The following is a 16,945-nucleotide window of genomic DNA, read 5'->3' on the forward strand; positions in this document are numbered from 1 at the left end:
CTTGCGGGGGTGCTGTGGGCCAAGCAAGCTCCCGTGCCCATGGCAGACAACGAGCCTGCCATATGTTGGCCAAGGAAGATGGTTGACTGAGAGTCATTCTTTCATTTCAGAGCACTTCTGGCTGGTGTATGCACAATCAGCCTTATCTCCCCCTGAGAATGCAGCCATCAGGACTCTTATTAATGGTTAATACCTGAGTGGGGGAAGAAATCAGGGAGCTACCCACCAGGATCAGGTATGTCACTGGTGGTTAACACCTGAATAGGGCTACATGTGAACAGTCAGGTTGAGCTGGGGAAGGAGCACACTGGTTGCTCTCTGCCCCGTGACTATAGTCAAGTCATCTTATAGTCACAGAGTGGTGCTACAGTCACCTCTTGGCTCCGTGCCATAAATAGAGTATTGATAATTTTTGCACTTACAGGTCCATGGCAAGTAAACATTTTTAACAAAGTATTGCTATTATGTACAAATTTGTACCTTTTGGGTGGTTGAATTAGGGTTATTTGTTTTGTCATATCCCGCACTTTTATATACAAAATATATGTAATACAGCTTATAGATTATAAGTAATAAACCTAATAGCACTAGAGTTAGTAAAATGAATACAGCATTTCCATCAGTCGTCCTGCACGCTGCTGCAAGAGAAAATAAACTTGTTTCGGTGGGGTGAGGCGGAACAGGTTAACCCATTTAAAATGAAGAAAAATCCATCGTGCCCTAATTCTCTGTGTTTTGCACCACTGCTATCAGTAGCTTCCCAGGCAAGTGGGCCATGAGCTTTACTTAGAGTCTTAGACACAGTGCCGATGGATGGTAAATTGACCACCACAGGCTGTCCAGCTGTAATGTTGTTGGACATCCTTTTTTACCTGTAGGTTGAGCATTAAGCTCAGCTTTCACAAAGAATGCTGGGCTTACAGGCCTTTCAGTAGGCCCATAACTATTATTTAATTGAGGGAGTACTTTGGGAAGTTGTCTGTCCCATTGACCCTTGTGTGGGTTGAGCTCTTTCTTAACAAGCGAATAGCTCTTTCATCATCCCATTTCTCATTTGATTTGGGATAGTATGGGATGTGGAATACCCACTGGATTCCTTCTTGCTTTGCCCAGTCTTGCACTTTTTTACATGAGAAATGTGAGCCGTTATCATTCTGGATAATAACAGGAGTAGGTAGATGTGAGAACCAAAACAATAGTCCTTGCACTACACTTCGCCCCTTGGCTTTCCTACACTTAGTTGTCCCAAGCAAGGCAGAGACCCCTTCCACTCCTGTGAGGATGTACTGATATCCTGCAGAGGATCTGAATGGCCCCATATAACCAATCTGCCATGTAGACCACAGAGTTTTCCCCTCTTTGATATGCAGAGCTGGAACTTTAGCAGGATGATCTGCTTGCAACCTTAATGTGCACTGGAGACATTCTATGAGAATAGTTGCACAAGTTTTCCCGTTTAGGGCTCATCCCCTAGTCTGTGCAGCAAAGTGAAGCACTTCCTTATGCGTGTGACCTGAGTTTTGATGTAACCATTCTCCCAACAGATACCACTCTGGATCTAGGGTGATTTTTCTCATTTTAGTCAACTCATTACCTTTTGATTCCACGTTGTGGCTGGTTGATTATCCTTAACAGGAGCTTTTGCCCATCCCATTTAAATGGTGTTTTTCTTGCTATAACTAGCAATAGCTGCCAATCCTGTTCTCTCCAAACTGGAGAGAACTACTTCCCAGTTAAGAGCTTCCCATCCACAAAGCCATTGTGTGGCACCAGCCCACACAGCAGAGGAGCCTACATAGACAACCCTTGCTCCATTTTGTGTAGCTAAAACTACTGCTCTTAACTCTCCTGCTTGTGCATTGCCTTCACCTTCTTCTGTTACTTCTTCACCAGTGGTAATATTTAATGCAACACCCTTTTATAGCTATTTACCATTTAGCCTTTCTGCTAAAGCATCTCTAAACCACATGTTTCTGTTGGGGTTCCATTGAAGAGGAGTGGTATGTTCAGAATTGCTGAAGGTTTAAGAGGTTGTCCCAATGCTAATGGGTCTGTTTTTACAGGCATCTGCAGTTTGGAAACCTTAGTATACCCTTCAGTTAACTGCATATTTTTTGCAACACCTGTTAGGAAGGCATAGCATTTTGTGGTAGTGTGGTTTGGTGCAATTCTTTCTGGGGGAGCAGTCCCCTTTAGGATTGCTTCTAGTAAATGAAACAGTCCTCTAGGATGCACAGGTTGTCCCTGATGCATTTTCTCAATCTGTTTATTCGGATGGGAATATTTTGGCTCTTAGTTCTGTTTACCTTCTTTTTCCCCTTCCTTAAGTTTGAATCAGTTGTGACCCACTCGTCCTGGCTAGTGTCTGATCCGGAGTCGGAACTCGACTGACCAGTTACTTCCGGGCTCCGGCCCTTTTCCGTTGGGGTCCGTCCCCGCCTACTTCCGTCCCGCCTGCTTCCGTTGCGGGCGGGCTGTTCTCCCCTTCTTGGCTCGCCCCGCCTTCTACTCGCGGAGGCGCCTTTGGTGAAATGGCCGCTCTGATCGGTCCTCAGCGCCTCACTCGGGCCTCCTTCCCCTGTCCGGTCAGGCCCATTGGTTCTCGGCCCCTCACTCGCGCGTCCCTCCCCTGTCCAGTCACTCCCATTGGTTCTCGACGCCTCACTCGGGCTGGGGGCACCCTCGGCCCGCCCTTCCCCTTGCGGCTCAGCGCCATTTTGAGGGGCAGAGGGTGGTGGCCTGGCCCAGACGTCCCCAAGCTCTGACTTCTTTTCAATGTTCCTAGCTTCCCCGGCTAGCTCGCTCCAAACAGATTTCGGCCGTTTCTGCTCCTCTGTAAGCGGGACGGGGTTGGGGGATGGAGGGGATGTATCACCCTCTTGCAGACCTTTAGGCTCAGTAGAATTGCCATCATCTGGGGGGTGCAAAGTCTGTGCGGCTGCCCCGACTCCCAGTTTTGGGGTGGCCAACAAACAGTCCCTCACTGCCACCCAGGTCTCCTGCTCTTTTATAGCTTTCTGCAAAGCCTGTACAACTTTTCCCCAAGCCTTAAGGTTTTTCCCACAACCCAAAGACATCATCTCCTCTGCTAACGCCTTAGTACATTTGTCCCACACTTTAGGGACACACTTCAGGGACTTCAGAATATCCACCGGCTGGTCTATAACCTTAATTTTTAAAAGCCTCGCAACAGCGAGAGTAAAATCTTTTGGCTTACAATCAATACCCCAATGCTTATGTAATTGTGATACGACCTTCATGAGGGCCTCCATCCTCCTTGTTGCTCTGGTAGCCTCCTCTCCACCGGGCTGGTCCACTCGCTCCGGCCGCCGTTCACCCGTCCAGGCGATGACTTCCGGGGTTTTTGCACCACTTGTTGCCGTTCAAGCGGCGTGGCGACCTGGTTCAGGAACAGCACGGCGACCACCCCCAGGCCGCTCTGACCATCAGCTCACTAACACCAATGTGGTGGACGGCAAATGGCATTTATTGATGGGTAACAAGGTGTTACATAGCTAAGGTTTACAACGTCACATCCGTCTGCTTACATCATAAACTAAATGCTATTGGCTATTAGGGGCCCTATCTTTCTGTACAGCACGATATCTTCCAGCCGCCGGACCCTATCTGCAACACCATGCACATCATTTGCTGCAGGACTGTGCCCTTTTTTCCTGCTTCTTGGTCATCCTTCTTTAGCATAGAAAGCCAGCGGCTTCTCCACTTCACAGCTAGGTTACGTGGAGTACAACACATAGGATTGTGCCCACAATCGGAAGGCTTCCCTGTTTCTTCTTGGAGCAGCATTCCTCTACTTGGGAGCAGTTTATTACAGATTTCTTGCCCAAAAGAAAGTCTGAAAAAGCCAGCTCTCCAGGGTGCCACCTTGAAGTCAACTGTCCCAGACAGTAGCCTCGCGCTTAGAGTACAAAACCGCACGGCTGCAGGCTATTTGGAGCCTTCCATGGGGGCCTTCTGTGCAATGATGTATGGATGTCTTTGATGTGTGAGCATCCACACCACACAGACAGGCAGCCCTCAGAGCCCACCTGCTTTGTGGTGCCTTTTTCCCAATGGACAGAGGCAGTGACGGGGGGGACAATACTTTGAACTGCTTTACAGCCGTTCTTGGATCTCTTAAAGACTCCAAGATTCAGTGACAGCTTCCCCACAGTCTAGCTTTCTCCATAAACCACCCAGGCCCCAGACACTCCTTGCACGCCTTCAGCGTCCTCTTTCAGTGTTCTGCCTGGATCCACAGACCACAGAGAGAACGGCATGGTTTAATTATTTAATTCCTCAGAACGCATCCTCACGCTGCAGTGTGGGCAGCTTCAGCAGGTACCTGCAGCTGCACTCTTCTGGCTCTGCTTCAAACAGATGTGGAAAATGGGGTGCTGTCTTCAGCCACAGATCTTCCACAGGGCCCCGTTCACTGAACCACAACTCCTAAGGAAAAATAAAAAAAAAAGTGATAGCTGAGAAGAACAGGAGAGCCCCGGAGCTGTAACTGCTGTCTGGAAAAGGAAGCACAGCCTCTCGTGGGAGCTTGTTCCTTCCCCCAACCCTCTTGCCATACTGCAAAAGCCCATGAGGGAGGGCAAGGAGAGGGAAAGCAAGTGACGACTGCTAGGCTCCCACAGCTGCCTTAAGGGAGAGGCAAAGATTCAGCTTCACCTCTCCTCAGCACAGCAGAGATGCCGCAGAGGAGCAGCTGCAGTGCCTGCTGCTTCCTCAGGTGCCCTTCCAGCCCTGCCTGCGTGAGACACAGCGCAGCTGCCACTGCCCTCCTGCTGAGGGGCTCCCCAAGGGCTGTCAGAGCCTGCTCTTGAGGCTCTCTTGGGTGCTGGCCCTACATCCACCTGCTGCAGTGCTCTTGGTGCCACCTTCTCCTAGGGCATGCTGCTCCTCTGCCCAGGAAGCAACTCAGAGACAAGGAACATCAACTTACGGTGCTCATCTCCAGCCATGTCTTCTCCAGAAGGTTGCCATGCACCTTAGAGGCTTGGAGGGCCTGGTTGAGGCATGCAAGGCTCTCTGCTTTGTTCCCCAGCACATGGAAAAGGTAGGCTCTCAGGTGTTGGACTCTGGGGTAGAAGACGGGGCATGCAAAGCAGCGACAGAGAACCTCTTCTGCAAGCTACCGAGAGAACAAGGGAGAGGAACGTCAGGATAAGGCATGGAGCTCCACTGCAGCACCTGTTCCCCAAGGAGAAAAGCAGCCACAAAGCAACCAGGAGTGCACAGCTGGCAAGGCAGGCAAAGTGCACAAAGCTCTGCGGAGCCACAAGCCCTCCTTTAGAGCAGGCATTACAGCAGGAGGCTTTTGCCATGGTCTTCTCTTAAGCCACTCTGCTCTGCCTGTGCCCTGGCTCCATCCCATCACGGCTGCTTCCACCCGGCCTTGTTAGGCCACGGCAGCTTTCCCTGCACCCCCTCACAGCACATGCCCTTCCTCCTTGTCCCTCACCCTTAGAGCCCCTCGGCTTCTCTCATGGGCCCTCGACAAGCTGTGCTCCAGATCATTCTTCAGCACCAGGGTGTAGCACTCCAGCATCCGCGTGCGGACTTGGGTAGCCAAAAAGGAGCTGTCGGCTCTCTTCAGCAGCCACTTGGCCTTTTCAAAGGGCTGCTGGAAGCTGTCCCACTGCCCAAGCCTCGCAAACCTACAGAGAAACAGGCACACATTGTGCATTGTGTAGAGACGAGCAGGAATTGGGCTCTCTTCTGGGCTCTCTCCCGGCCATCTTGCTCCCAGTGCAAAGCCTCTCCCCACTAGTCCTTTTCATCTCCAGGGACAGCCGCCTTGTTGGACACAGGACGAGTGACATGAAAAACCCACAGCTCCCACCTCCCCCATGAGAATCACTCACTGCTGGGGGCCTCTTGCCACTCCACTCAGAGCAAGTGTGTAACGTACCAAAGAGCCAGGGACGAATACAGCCGCAGCAGGATGCTATTCTGAGACTTGAGGGTGCAGTTGTCTTTATTCTTCTCTATGAATCTCCAGCACTCCTCAAATGACTTGTACTCCCAGCCTGTGTAATACAAACATATCTCAGAGAAGCAGCACTGCCCTCCGCTGCCTTGCTTTTCCTCAGGCCCTCATAGTAGGAGAAAGCTCAAGCACAGCTGGCCCATTTTAGGATTGGGAAGCACTCAGAGGGCAAGCAAAAACTAAGAGGAGCAATGCAAGGCCTGGAGCTCTCCCCCAGCTCCTCAGGGCTATTCAATCTTCACATCAGTGTCCTTTTAAGGAGCAGCTTGCTAGCACCAACCGAGAGCTGTTGCCATTGATCAGCAAATTAGAGTGACTGCAGTGCATGGGCTCCAAGGGACCTCCTGGTCAGGCACACACGAGCACAACTGTGCCCGCTTCCCCAGGAGCCAGAGCAGAGGGAGCCTGAGAAGAATTTTCAGAAGGGAGAACCTCCCGAAACACACCAAGCAAAGATGGGAATTGCAAGCATTTTGACCTTTACTCTGGGATCATCTGTATACAATGCAGAAAAAGAGAGAGGAAGCGGGAGAGGGAAGGAAAGAGAGACACCCACAGAGCCAAATGGGCAAGCACACTGCTGAAGGAGCCAAAGGATTGCTTGGAGCCTCTGGGCTCAGTGTTGTATCAGGAGAAAAGCCATTTCTGCAAGCCTCCTGCCTCTCTGCAGACCTCCTCACTGAGCACTTACCAGCATAAAGCAGGAGGTCGAGGCAGCAGGAGAAGAAGCAGGCCTGCCCAGAGATCCTGTGCTCTCCAGCCACCTGCTTCTCTAGCCTGGAGAGTACTTCTGCACACTCTGGGTACCTGCGTAGGAACACAACGAGACTCCATGGAGCACCTCCTTGGTGTGGCATCCAAGCCAGCACCTCCAAATGCTTCCCATTCCCCTCCCATCTTCCCGCCCTTTCCCTCCTTTGCTCTTTCTGCCAACTCCATTGGCCTTTGCAGTGACCCCCTGACACCGCGCAAGGGCAGGGTGTGCAGCAGCAGGATTACCTCATCTGCAGAAAGAGCGCGGTGAAGAGCGGGTTGAGGACCTTGGAGTCCAGGTCGGGCTTCTCCAGCTCCATGCTCAGGCTCATGGCGCGATAGCCTGGCGAGACAGAAGCAGACTCGCACAGGCTCTCTCTGCAGAGAGCTCTTCTCACAGGGAGTGCGGGCACTACCTACCGACGGTGACAGAGAGGGGCAGATTTCCCAGGCTGAGGTTCAGATGGGACAGGGCCTGGGCCCTTTCCGCAGCACTGAGCACCCCTCCTTCAAAAGGCTCCACGTCAGCGCTGAGCCGCACGGCCGCCCACCCATACTGCAGCCACTCATCCAGGCTGCCCAGCTCCTGGCAGTGCTGCGCGTGCTCCATGTAGGACCGCAGGATCTGAAATGGTCCAAAGAGGTGAGTGTGCAAAACACTAAATCTCCCCAAGGGGATTCTCTGGCCTAGGGGACACAGGCCATGAATCCAATGGGCGCTTTCTCTCTTCTCTTTTACTCACAAGCCTCTCACCCAAGAGTTGGTCTCAGATGACCAACTCTTCTTATGCTCTTCTGATTATGGCCATGTCACGACAAGGGCCACAGAGTGCTTCTAAACACTAGGTTTATATAAATGGTCACAAGGAAATCCCACAGTACAGAAACTGGTTACAATCAGGAAACCAGTCCCATGGGAGGAGCAACCCAAACCAACAACACCCATGCCTCCTAGAGGCTTGCAAAAAAAAAACCTCAACCATGTGGCCATCCCCGTGGCATTTGGCCTCTTCTTGCCAGCAGGGCAAAGGAGCTCTGTCAGAAACACGTCTGCTATTGCTGCAGAGAGACAGCACTCACGTGACTCGCGTGCGCAGACTCCACGTCCGCGCGGAGCTTCATGCGCGCTGCCAGGCGCGAGAGCCTCTGCCCGCTGGACGTGTTCCGCTGGCTGAAGAGCTGCCGCAGGAGGGCAAGGCAGCGGCTCTGCCGGAACAGCCAGGGGAGCCTCTCCCTCCTGCCGCACAAGAGAAGCTGCTGGGCCCAGCTACGAGCTACAGGGGGCTGAGTGAAGGGGCCAGGGGCAGCCGGGGAGCACAGGAGGCTGCTCAGGCAGGCAGGGCTTGTGGGAGGGGGGTAATAAGCAGCACCGGGGAAAGATGACTGCTCACAAGGACGTGCTGGCACCACGGCGCAGGGAGCAAAAGGGCTGCTGCATGGCAGCCTGGTCACTGGCTACTGCCTTTGCAGCCTCTACCCCGGCTAACAGCTCCCTGCTCTCACCCACACCATCCCGAACACCCAGCACAGGCCACCCCACCATCCATCAGCCTCCAGGGCCTTCTGCACCTTTCCCCATGCTAAGAGCTACGCTCTGCAGTGAAGCTGAGGCAGGTGTGGGCCAAGGGCCTCAGGCCAGCACGGAAATGGCTCGTTCTTGCCTTCCCTTTCCCGTCAGGGTCTTACCCTGCTTCTTGAGGGGTGGAGGAGTCTCTGCTCTTCCTATAAGAGCCATGGGGTGACTTCTCCAGCAGAGACTTGAAGAAGACACCCGCCGAGGTGACTGGGAATTTCCTCTTCAGCAGGCTCAGTGCCTTTCTGATGGTCTTCTCTGCCAAGTCCATGCACCCCATATTGTAGCAGACCTGCATGGGAGAAGGGCTGTAAGGACAGTCCCAAGGGGCTCCCACTGAGGACACACCAACTTTCAAGGCTGTGGCTGATTCAGGGCCAAGGGCCTTGACTGCCTTTGGCTGGAGGGCGAAGGGCTCACAGAAGACACTGTGCAGAGCAGCCGCCCGTGCCTCCAAATGCCAGGAATGTCCCCACAACCGCCCCAGGGCCCCCAGGAGGCTGTGCAAGTCCTCCCGCCAGCAGAGCCCTCAGGTCCTCTCTGTCACTTTACCTCCCCTTTCAGGCTGAGGAAGGCGGCTTCTTCAAAGCTGGCCAGCCCCTTGCCTTCCTTACTCAAGGAGCTCCTCAGGGCCTCGGCTTTCTTCAGGCTGGTGAAGGCCTTTGGACAATCACACGGAGAGCAGGTGAGCGTCGGTGCGGATCCTGCATGAAGCCCCACCACTGCCACCTGCTTGCCTCCCGCATCTCTCTGAGGACGGGTCACCTCTGCCCCAGCAATGCCCACCCTCACACACAGCACAGCACTCCTTGCAGGTGCACCTCGTGCCAAGGTCGTGCTCCTCTTGCCACAGGAGAGGCAAGCAGGAGGAAGAGCCTGGGTCTGAGCACAGTCATTCATGCCCAGGTGCCACAGAGGCCTGTCCTTTCTCAAGGGGGAAATGGGCTTGCCCAGGGCAAGGCAACTGGGAGGACTCCATGTGCAGGGGGCTCTGGCAAGCAGGCCGGCTCACCAGGTAGTTGTTGGAGACGTGCAAGTAGGCAGCAGCACTCTCCAGCAGGTAATAAATTGCCCTGGCATCATTGCCCATTTCCAGGTGGTGGTGAGCCAAGGGCACGAGCACCAAGTCCACAGTGGCCTTGCATTCACAGGAGCAGGTGGCACTGGGCATCTCTTTGGTCTTGTTGGGCACCGTCGGCTCTGTCCTGGCCATAAACTGTTCTGTGGTTCTGTTTGGAGACAAGATCACAGAGAAAGAGGAGACACGCTAGCATCACCTGCCCTGCTCTGCCTGCCTCGAGGAAGAGCACGTCCTAGCGCACCTGACACTCGCATTCTCCAGGCACATGGAGGACAAGAAGGTGCTCAAGAGTAGTCAGCATGGATTCACCAAGGGAAAATCTTGCCTGACTAACCTGATAGCCTTCTATGATGAAATGACCGGCTGGATAGACGAGGGGAGAGCGGTGGATGTCGTCTATCTCGACTTCACCAAGGCTTTTGACACCGTCCCTCACAACATCCTCCTGGGCAAGCTCCGGAAGTGTGGGATAGATGAGTGGACAGTGAGATGGATTAGGAACTGGCTGGATGGCAGGGCCCAGAGAGTGGTGATCAGCGGTGCAGAGTCTAGTTGGAGGCCTGTGGCTAGTGGGGTCCCCCAGGGGTCAGTCCTTGGTCCAGTCCTGTTCAATTTATTCATCAATGACCTGGATGAAGGCACAGAGTGCTCCCTCAGCAAGTTTGCTGATGATACCAAACTGGGAGGAGTAGCCGATACCCCAGAGGGCTGTGCTGCCATCCAGAGGGACCTGGACAGACTGGACAACTGGGCGGTGAAAAACCTCATGCAGTTCAACAAGGCCAAGTGCAAGGTCCTGCACCTGGGGAGGAATAACCCCAGACACCAGTACAGGCTGGGGACCGAGCTTGTGGAGAGCAGCTCTGCGGAGAAAGACCTGGGTGTCATGGTGGACGACAAGTTGACCATGAGGCAGCAGTGTGCCCTCGTGGCCAAAAAGGCCAATGGGATCCTGGGCTGCATTAAGAAGAGCGTCTCCAGCAGGTCGAGGGAGGTGATCCTGCCCCTCTACTCAGCCCTGGTGAGGCCGCATCTGGAGTACTGTGTCCAGTTCTGGGATCCACAGTACAAGAGGGATGTGGAGCTGCTGGAGAGAGTCCAGCGCAGGGCTACAAGGATGATCAGGGGCCTGGAACATCTGCCCTATGAGGAGAGGCTGAGGGAGCTGGGCCTGTTCAGCCTGGAGAAGAGAAGGCTGAGAGGGGATCTGATCAGTGTATATAAATACCTCAAGGGAGGGAGTGCAGAGGACGGTCATGGTATCTTTTCAGTGGTGGCCACTGATAGGACTAGAGGAAATGGCCGGAAACTGAAACATCAAAAATTCCATAGGAACTTAAGGAAAAATTTCTTAACAGTGAGGGTGACAGAGCACTGGAACAGGCTGCCCAGAGAGGTTGTGGAGTCTCCTTCTCTGGAGATCTTCAAAACCCGCTTGGATGCAGTCCTGTGCCACGTGCTTTAGGTGTCCCTGCGTATGCAGGGGGGTTGGACTAGATGATCTCTAGAGGTCCCTTCCAACCCTAAGCATTCTATGATTCTATGATTCTATGATTCTAGCACTGCAATGCCCAGCTTGCAGCAGGGCTCTCTTACAGCCAGAAAACCCTAGGATGCCAGGGCTGCTGCACCACAATGGGACGGTCCTCACTGTGATCCCCCCGGCTTCCTCAAGCCATCACATCCCAGCTCCCACCCAGCAGGCTGGCCCTTTCCTCGGCTGGGGTCACAGCCAGTAGGCAAAGCTGGGAACTCCAATGCCCCGCTGGAGACCCTGAGGCCACTGACTTCCACTAATAATCAAATGCTGCTCTCCTCACCGTAAGGTCTCATCCCAGAAGCTCATTTTATTCTGCTGGGATCCTGCAGGATCTGCAAACAAAGCGTGAGTTAAATATTCCCTCAGTTCTCAAGGGGCACAAGTTGCATCTTGCATAATCTGTCAGCAAGAAAGGAGAGCCACGGCATGGACGGCACCTCCTTTCCTGGCCACTTTTCCCCAAGATCTCCCTTCTCTGCAGGTGTGTTATGTTTTGGGCAAGGGTAGCGCACCCATCAGGAAATGCACCTTGACCTGCTGGGCTGCGGGGTGCACCCCAAGGCTCTTGTCACTGCCGGGAGAGGGGCTGCTCTCTGGTGATTCGAGGGAAAGGCACGAGGGTGCCCAAGGGGACAGATGCTCTCTGCTCTGTGCACAGCATGCCTTGAGCTGTGCAGCTGTGCTCAGGGGAGGACTCAGCTAGTCTTGGGAAAGCATGTGCACGGCACTGAAAGCACCCCTGTGTTTCGGAGAACTGCTTCTGCAGACACGGCTGGAGACAGAGGAGCACCCCCAGGAACAGTGCAAGCACCGTGGGAAGGCCCAGGCTGCAGAGCACGCAGGCAGCATACCCGTAGTGGCAAGGAGCTCATCCCCCACGGTCTCCACGTTTGTCCAGCTGGCAGGACAGCCTTTGCCAGCATCGTTGTCCCAGCTCTCTCCCTCCTGGGTGCTGCTGACGGCCAAGTGGTGGAAGGCCACAAAGTCCCCTCCGCCGCAGCACTGGCACTTGTGCGCCTGCTCCTCCAGGAAGGCTGCGCACTTGCGGTGCATGGCCGCCCTCTGCGCCTTGGGCCACAGCTCGTAGGCGGCCTCCCGCAGCAGCGGCGCGCGGAAGGCCAGGACGTCAGCCTGCAGCTCCTCGCTCTGCTGCTCCTCTGAAAGGCAACGGGGTGCTGCAACAGCCAGAGCTGGGGCCACGGCTCAGGGCCGTCACAGCCAGCGCATGAAGGACGGGGAGCCCTCGGCGGGGATCCTTGGCAGGAAAGCAGCGCTCCTGCACTCAGTGCCCCGCCGCACTCGAGCAAAAGGGTCCCCTTGCCTCGCTGAGACTAGCATGGCCCATGCAACAGGCTGCTGCTCTGCTCTGCGTCCCAACAGACAGCAGTCAGCTGCACTGCAACCATCAGCACAAGGAAGCCTCAGACAGCTCCTGCTTTGCAATCTCTGAAGAGCAGTCCCTCCCTGCTATGCTCCCCATCCCAACCCAACCCCAACAGTGAGGCTGCCCTGGCCATTACACACGGCCAGAGGGGCAGTGCGCCGTGCCCTGCGGAGCCCCAGCAGGAGCAGTGCCAGGAGCAGCAGAAGCCCATGGTGCTCCTGGGCTCCTCTTATCACCACTTACCTTTCTGTTCCTCCTGAGTTGTGGCAGACCACTTGAGGGAAACACTGCTGTCTTCTGCCACCGTTTTGGAATTCTGCCACCTCAAGATGTTGCTTTTCACCAACATGGTCAGGATCTGATTCATCTTGGCCCTGGTCCACTTGGGAAGGATGTGGAACAGCAGCTCCGTGGTGAACATCGGCCCAATGATGGCTGCACACTTCAGAACCATCCGTTCTGAGAAATTCATGCTGTCCAGCTCAGTCAGCGCAATCCCTGACAAAAACAGGACAGGCATCTGTCTCCTGCCCTCTCCCAAGGCTGAGCCCAGCGAGGCTGCATTCTCTTCAATGCAGGAAGCACTGGCATTTAGCCTTGCTTCCTTGGGACCAAACCCATTGGTCAAGGGCAATGCAAGGCACACATCTTGAACACGGCGCAGCTCCCCTGCAATCACACGGAGCAGGGACCGGGGAAAGGAGAAACCCCCGAGCGAATGCTGCAGGTACAGCAGGGCTCAGCCCCTCACCTTTCAGGGTGGGTGGAAGCACGGTGTGCTGCAGGTTCACATCAGCTTTGATGGTGCACACCCTGCAGTCCTGGCGCATGCTGGACCTTCTGGATGGGCCGACACGAGGAGCCTCCATCACAGAAGCTGAGCGGAGCAAGAGAGCAGGATAAAGCGGTTATCACGAGGGAGACCCTTCGTCCCGCAGCTTGAGCTTGTGAGGATTACGGATCTTCCCTCCCTCCATCCTCCTCTCTTTCGCATTCACCCCCAGCAGGGCTTAGAGCAGCCGAGGCCTGGCAGCAGCAGGATGAATCCTGCCATGTTTGGCTGCAGGGCTGCAGACAAGGGAAACTGCAGCCACGGGACTCGCAGCACTGCTCCAGGTATGAACCACCTCAGCTCATGCTCGTTCCTGACCAAAGCAGGGCTTAGCTTAGTGCCAGGGAGCACCTCTTCTCGCCATTTGACATTTTCTGCCACATTGGCATTGCTGTTGACCCTCTCAAAGCCACCCCAGTCCCCAGCATGTGCTTGGCCTATTGCAGCAGCAAGGCACACAGGAACCCACACCTGATGGAGACCAGGCTCTGGACTCCTGCCCCATCTGGCCGTGCCAAACTCACAGGGGAACACGACAAGAAGGGGCAGTGGAAGATGGACCACACCAACTAGGCAGTCAGACACAAAGGTGCTTACTGAAGAGGGTCTCCCACTTGGCCTCCGTTCCATCATCCTTCCGTAGGGGACGGAGCAAGAGCATGTTGTGCTCGTGGAGGTAGCGCAGCAGTTCCTCACAGTAGTAGGGCATCCCACTGCTTCTCTGCATCAGGAACCTGGAAAGGAGCAGATGCAGCTGGGAGTGACACAGGCAAAGGAAGGCAGGACCCTCCTCAGAGCAGCCTCTTCACCAGCTGTGACTCCCCCTGTCTTTGGCACGTGAGCTGTCCTGAAGACACAGCGCTTGCTGAAAGCCACAGAAAAAACAGAGCTCAGCGGCCCTGCCTGCCACTTACGTCTCTAGGTCATGGGGCACACTGACCACTCCGAGGTACTGGCAGGCTTTCTGCACGACTGCTGCAGGGTTCAGCTCCTCCAGATGAATACAGGTTGTTTGCTGCAACTTCATGATGTCTGCTGCAGCTTTGCAGAGCCTCTGTCCTCTGCAGGGATCAGGAGCAAAGCCCATGACCATAAAACTTGGGACGTCTCTGAGCACGTGTGACATAACAGCCCAGGAGGAAGAGTCGATGTGGTGCGCGTTGTCAACAAGAAAGAGGATGTTGTCTTCAAAAGTCTGAAACAAACAGGTTATTCAAGCTGGATTCTGAGCAATTCTCATGCATCTTCACTGGGAGGGACTTTGGCCAGCCCCTCTCCAGACAGAGAACGCTCTGCAGCCTCTTTCCTCTCCCTAGCTACTTAGCGGTTCAGTATCTCCCCAACTCTTTCTTTCTCTGAGACTTGAAGGTCTCTCGGACAAGGGGGTGCAGAAAGACTCCATTCCTCCTCCTGACTACGAGTCCTCTGTCTTGACAGGAGGAAAGTTACCCGGGGGTTGGCACGGGACGTTTAGCCTCTGATGGGCAATGACTCCAGTACATCATCCTCCTGCCACCTCCCAGCACTCTGCTGCAGAACCCTCAACCTGTTGGCTTGCTTTCCTTCTCTGGTCCGTGAGGGAGAGAATTGGTCACCTTCTGCAGCACTTTCTTAAAAGCCAGCTCCTCTTCTACTGCCCTTTGAGCGCCGCTCATCTGTGAAACCTCTGAGACGGGGAACTGGCCAAAAAGCACAGGCACAGAGAAACAGCCTTTCAGGGCATTTCAGCAAGACAACCCAGCACGCAAGCCCAACCGAACAAAACGGTGCTGCCCTCAGCCTCTTAGCTCTCCTCCACACAATGGGGAGGAGACAGTGTGGACGCCAGCTTGAGCCTAGAGAAGAGCTCCTGCTGAGGCTCTCTGGCAGAGGGCTTCTAGCCAGTGTGTTGGAAGTGAGGGAGGAAGGCAGAGGGTGGCAAGAGGAGAAGAGCTTGTTTCCTCACAGTGGGTATTCTGGGATGGGGTAGAGCGCTCAGGCAGTGGCGAGCTCAGCAGTAGCTCATAAGCCCCATCTCAGAGCCTCTCTGCAATGGCCTTTCCAGGCCGCTGAACTGCCAGCAGCAGCCTGGCACTTGAACTCACTCCAAACAGGGAGCTGCACGCTGGGACTACACCAGCTGTGTGCTATCCCCCGGCTCTTCCACCAGAAGCTAAGGCCACTGCCTAGGAGAGCAGCCAAATTACCAATGCCGTGGGACGTCTCACAAGCAGACCTTGGCCCTGGCCAGAGAGGGCTCTCGCTCTCACCTTCACCAGGAAAGGGGCATTGAGGAGGCAGTAGCTGCTCTCTTCCAGGACTCCTTTGAGCTTCTCCTGAAGGAGATCGACCCGGATTACAAGATAGAGACTCAGTGTGAGTTTTCCATCTTGCTCCGTTTATTAACCCACGTATGTGAACATTTATACCCTACAGGTATCCAGGGGCTTTCCCAAGCTCACAGGATTGGCTGTTGGCTGTTGCTTAGCAGATTGCTAAACTGCATTTGCATGGCCCAATCACAAGCCTCCTTCCTTAACCGGTACGGGCAAGTTTCAGCAAGTTGCTTGCTTAGAAACAGCAGCTTCCTTATTTCACCTTGGTCAAGCACAGATCATTGCCACCCCCCTGTACATTACTTGACAAGGCACGGGTTGTGTATCCCAAGATGTCCCTGATCAGCCAGCCACTCTTCCACATTCTCCTGCAGTACGAGTTGCCTGGCGCTGCAGGATTTGCAGGCCTGCAGACCCATTGCCATGGCCAGCATCACTCGTACGACGGAGTAGTCCTGCTTCAGGCTGAGCTCCGTCAGCTCCACAGCCACTACCCTGCTGCGCAAAAGCAAAAGGCACCGAGATTCAGACAGGCCCCCAAGAGTCCCAGACCTCTAAAGCAACACTCTTAGGGAGAGGCACAATGTGGGGCTGAGAACAAGGGCACTCTGGACATACAGCCCCAGGCCAGCCCCTCAGTGCTTGCAGCATTTGTCAGGCAGGCCACTTGGGCTTCTTCCCTTCAATCTGCAGCTGCAGGAAATGCCATGGGCTCAGGCTCTACTTCGCTTTGTGCCTGGCCCAAAGCTCAACAGCAGGGGCTGCAGAAGGCCTCAAGACCTAGGAGGGGAGCACGCGGCTGCTCTGCTCCCAGGCGCACGGAGACGTTGCCTTATGAGGGCTGCTAGAGCCCAAGGGCCAGGCACACTGGCAGGGGACCTTGAGGATCCTGTGAGTATCAGTAGGAAGGCAGGGGAGGCAATGCACCCACACTGCTCAACTGCACTCACCTGTGCCCAGCAGCCCGACTTAAATTGGCAAGCTCAGCGAGTAAATGGCTCTTTCCAGAGCCTTTCATGCCCTCAAGTGCCAGGATGCAGCTTTCCTTCCTAGCCACGTAGCCTTGCACATAGCTTCGAAAGAGGGCAATCTCCTCCCGGCCTGCAAAGGCAAGCAAGAGAGCAGGCAGTTGCAGCAAGCTCAAAAGCAAAGAACCGTTGGCACCCTTCCCTCTTGCCACCATGGCACATGCCCTCCCTCCCTGCCTCCCCATTTCCTCTGTGGGACTAGCTGGTCTCAAGGGCAGGAGATGGGCGTTCAGGAGACCAAGGTGTTCTCTACCTACCGAGCAAGGGGGAATTCTTGGGCCTCTCCTTTTTGAGCTCCATGCCAAACATGCTAGCAGGAGAAAGAGAAAAAATAAAGTCAATTGAGTAGGCAGAAGCTGGAGGGTGTAGTGTCACGCATGGAGCTGTGGGTGTGCCCTTGGGTGCCCACTCTTCTTTGCAGTGGCCTCGTGTGCTGCCCAC

The 16,945-nt window shown here is 54.7% G+C and overlaps 1 protein-coding gene and 1 pseudogene across 1 annotated transcript; one reads left to right on the forward strand and one right to left on the reverse strand.

The window, feature by feature from the left end:
• The window catches only part of LOC148595509 (ATPase family AAA domain-containing protein 2-like), a 398,768-nt pseudogene that overhangs the window by 206,421 nt on the left and 175,402 nt on the right, over positions 1–16,945 (forward strand).
• Positions 4,300–16,503, reverse strand: LOC148595519 (adenylate cyclase type 10-like). Its single transcript, XM_088520359.1, has 21 exons — positions 16,427–16,503; positions 15,839–15,971; positions 15,411–15,470; positions 14,757–14,840; positions 14,076–14,356; positions 13,759–13,895; positions 13,081–13,206; positions 12,573–12,827; positions 11,797–12,135; positions 11,226–11,277; positions 9,337–9,553; positions 8,877–8,984; positions 8,438–8,616; positions 7,832–7,988; positions 7,172–7,376; positions 6,998–7,094; positions 6,690–6,805; positions 5,921–6,038; positions 5,471–5,666; positions 4,952–5,140; positions 4,300–4,449 (listed from the first exon to the last, which is right to left on the reverse strand). The coding sequence occupies exons 1-21, from the start codon at positions 16,492–16,494 to the stop codon at positions 4,300–4,302; spliced, it is 3,267 nt and encodes a 1,088-aa protein (XP_088376485.1). The 5' UTR covers positions 16,495–16,503.

The sequence above is a fragment of the Tinamus guttatus genome, unplaced genomic scaffold (genome assembly GCF_059628265.1).
Source record: "Tinamus guttatus ecotype Peru unplaced genomic scaffold, ASM5962826v1 Tinamus_guttatus_pri_ptg000087l, whole genome shotgun sequence".
NCBI classification, from domain to species: domain Eukaryota; kingdom Metazoa; phylum Chordata; class Aves; order Tinamiformes; family Tinamidae; genus Tinamus; species Tinamus guttatus.

Bases quoted from the DNA above. Each gene is read 5' to 3' on its own strand.
- LOC148595519 (XM_088520359.1), bottom strand. From the start codon at position 16,494: ATGAAAGGCTCTGGAAAGAGCCATTTACTCGCTGAGCTTGCCAATTTA. The intron at 13,896-14,075 runs GTAAGTGGCAGG...GCTCCTTTCCAG, and splicing joins GTGCCCCATGACCTAGAGAC to GTTCCTGATGCAGAGAAGCA. The intron at 5,141-5,470 runs GTGAGGGACAAG...TTCTCTCGGTAG, and splicing joins GAAGCCGAGGGGCTCTAAGG to CTTGCAGAAGAGGTTCTCTG.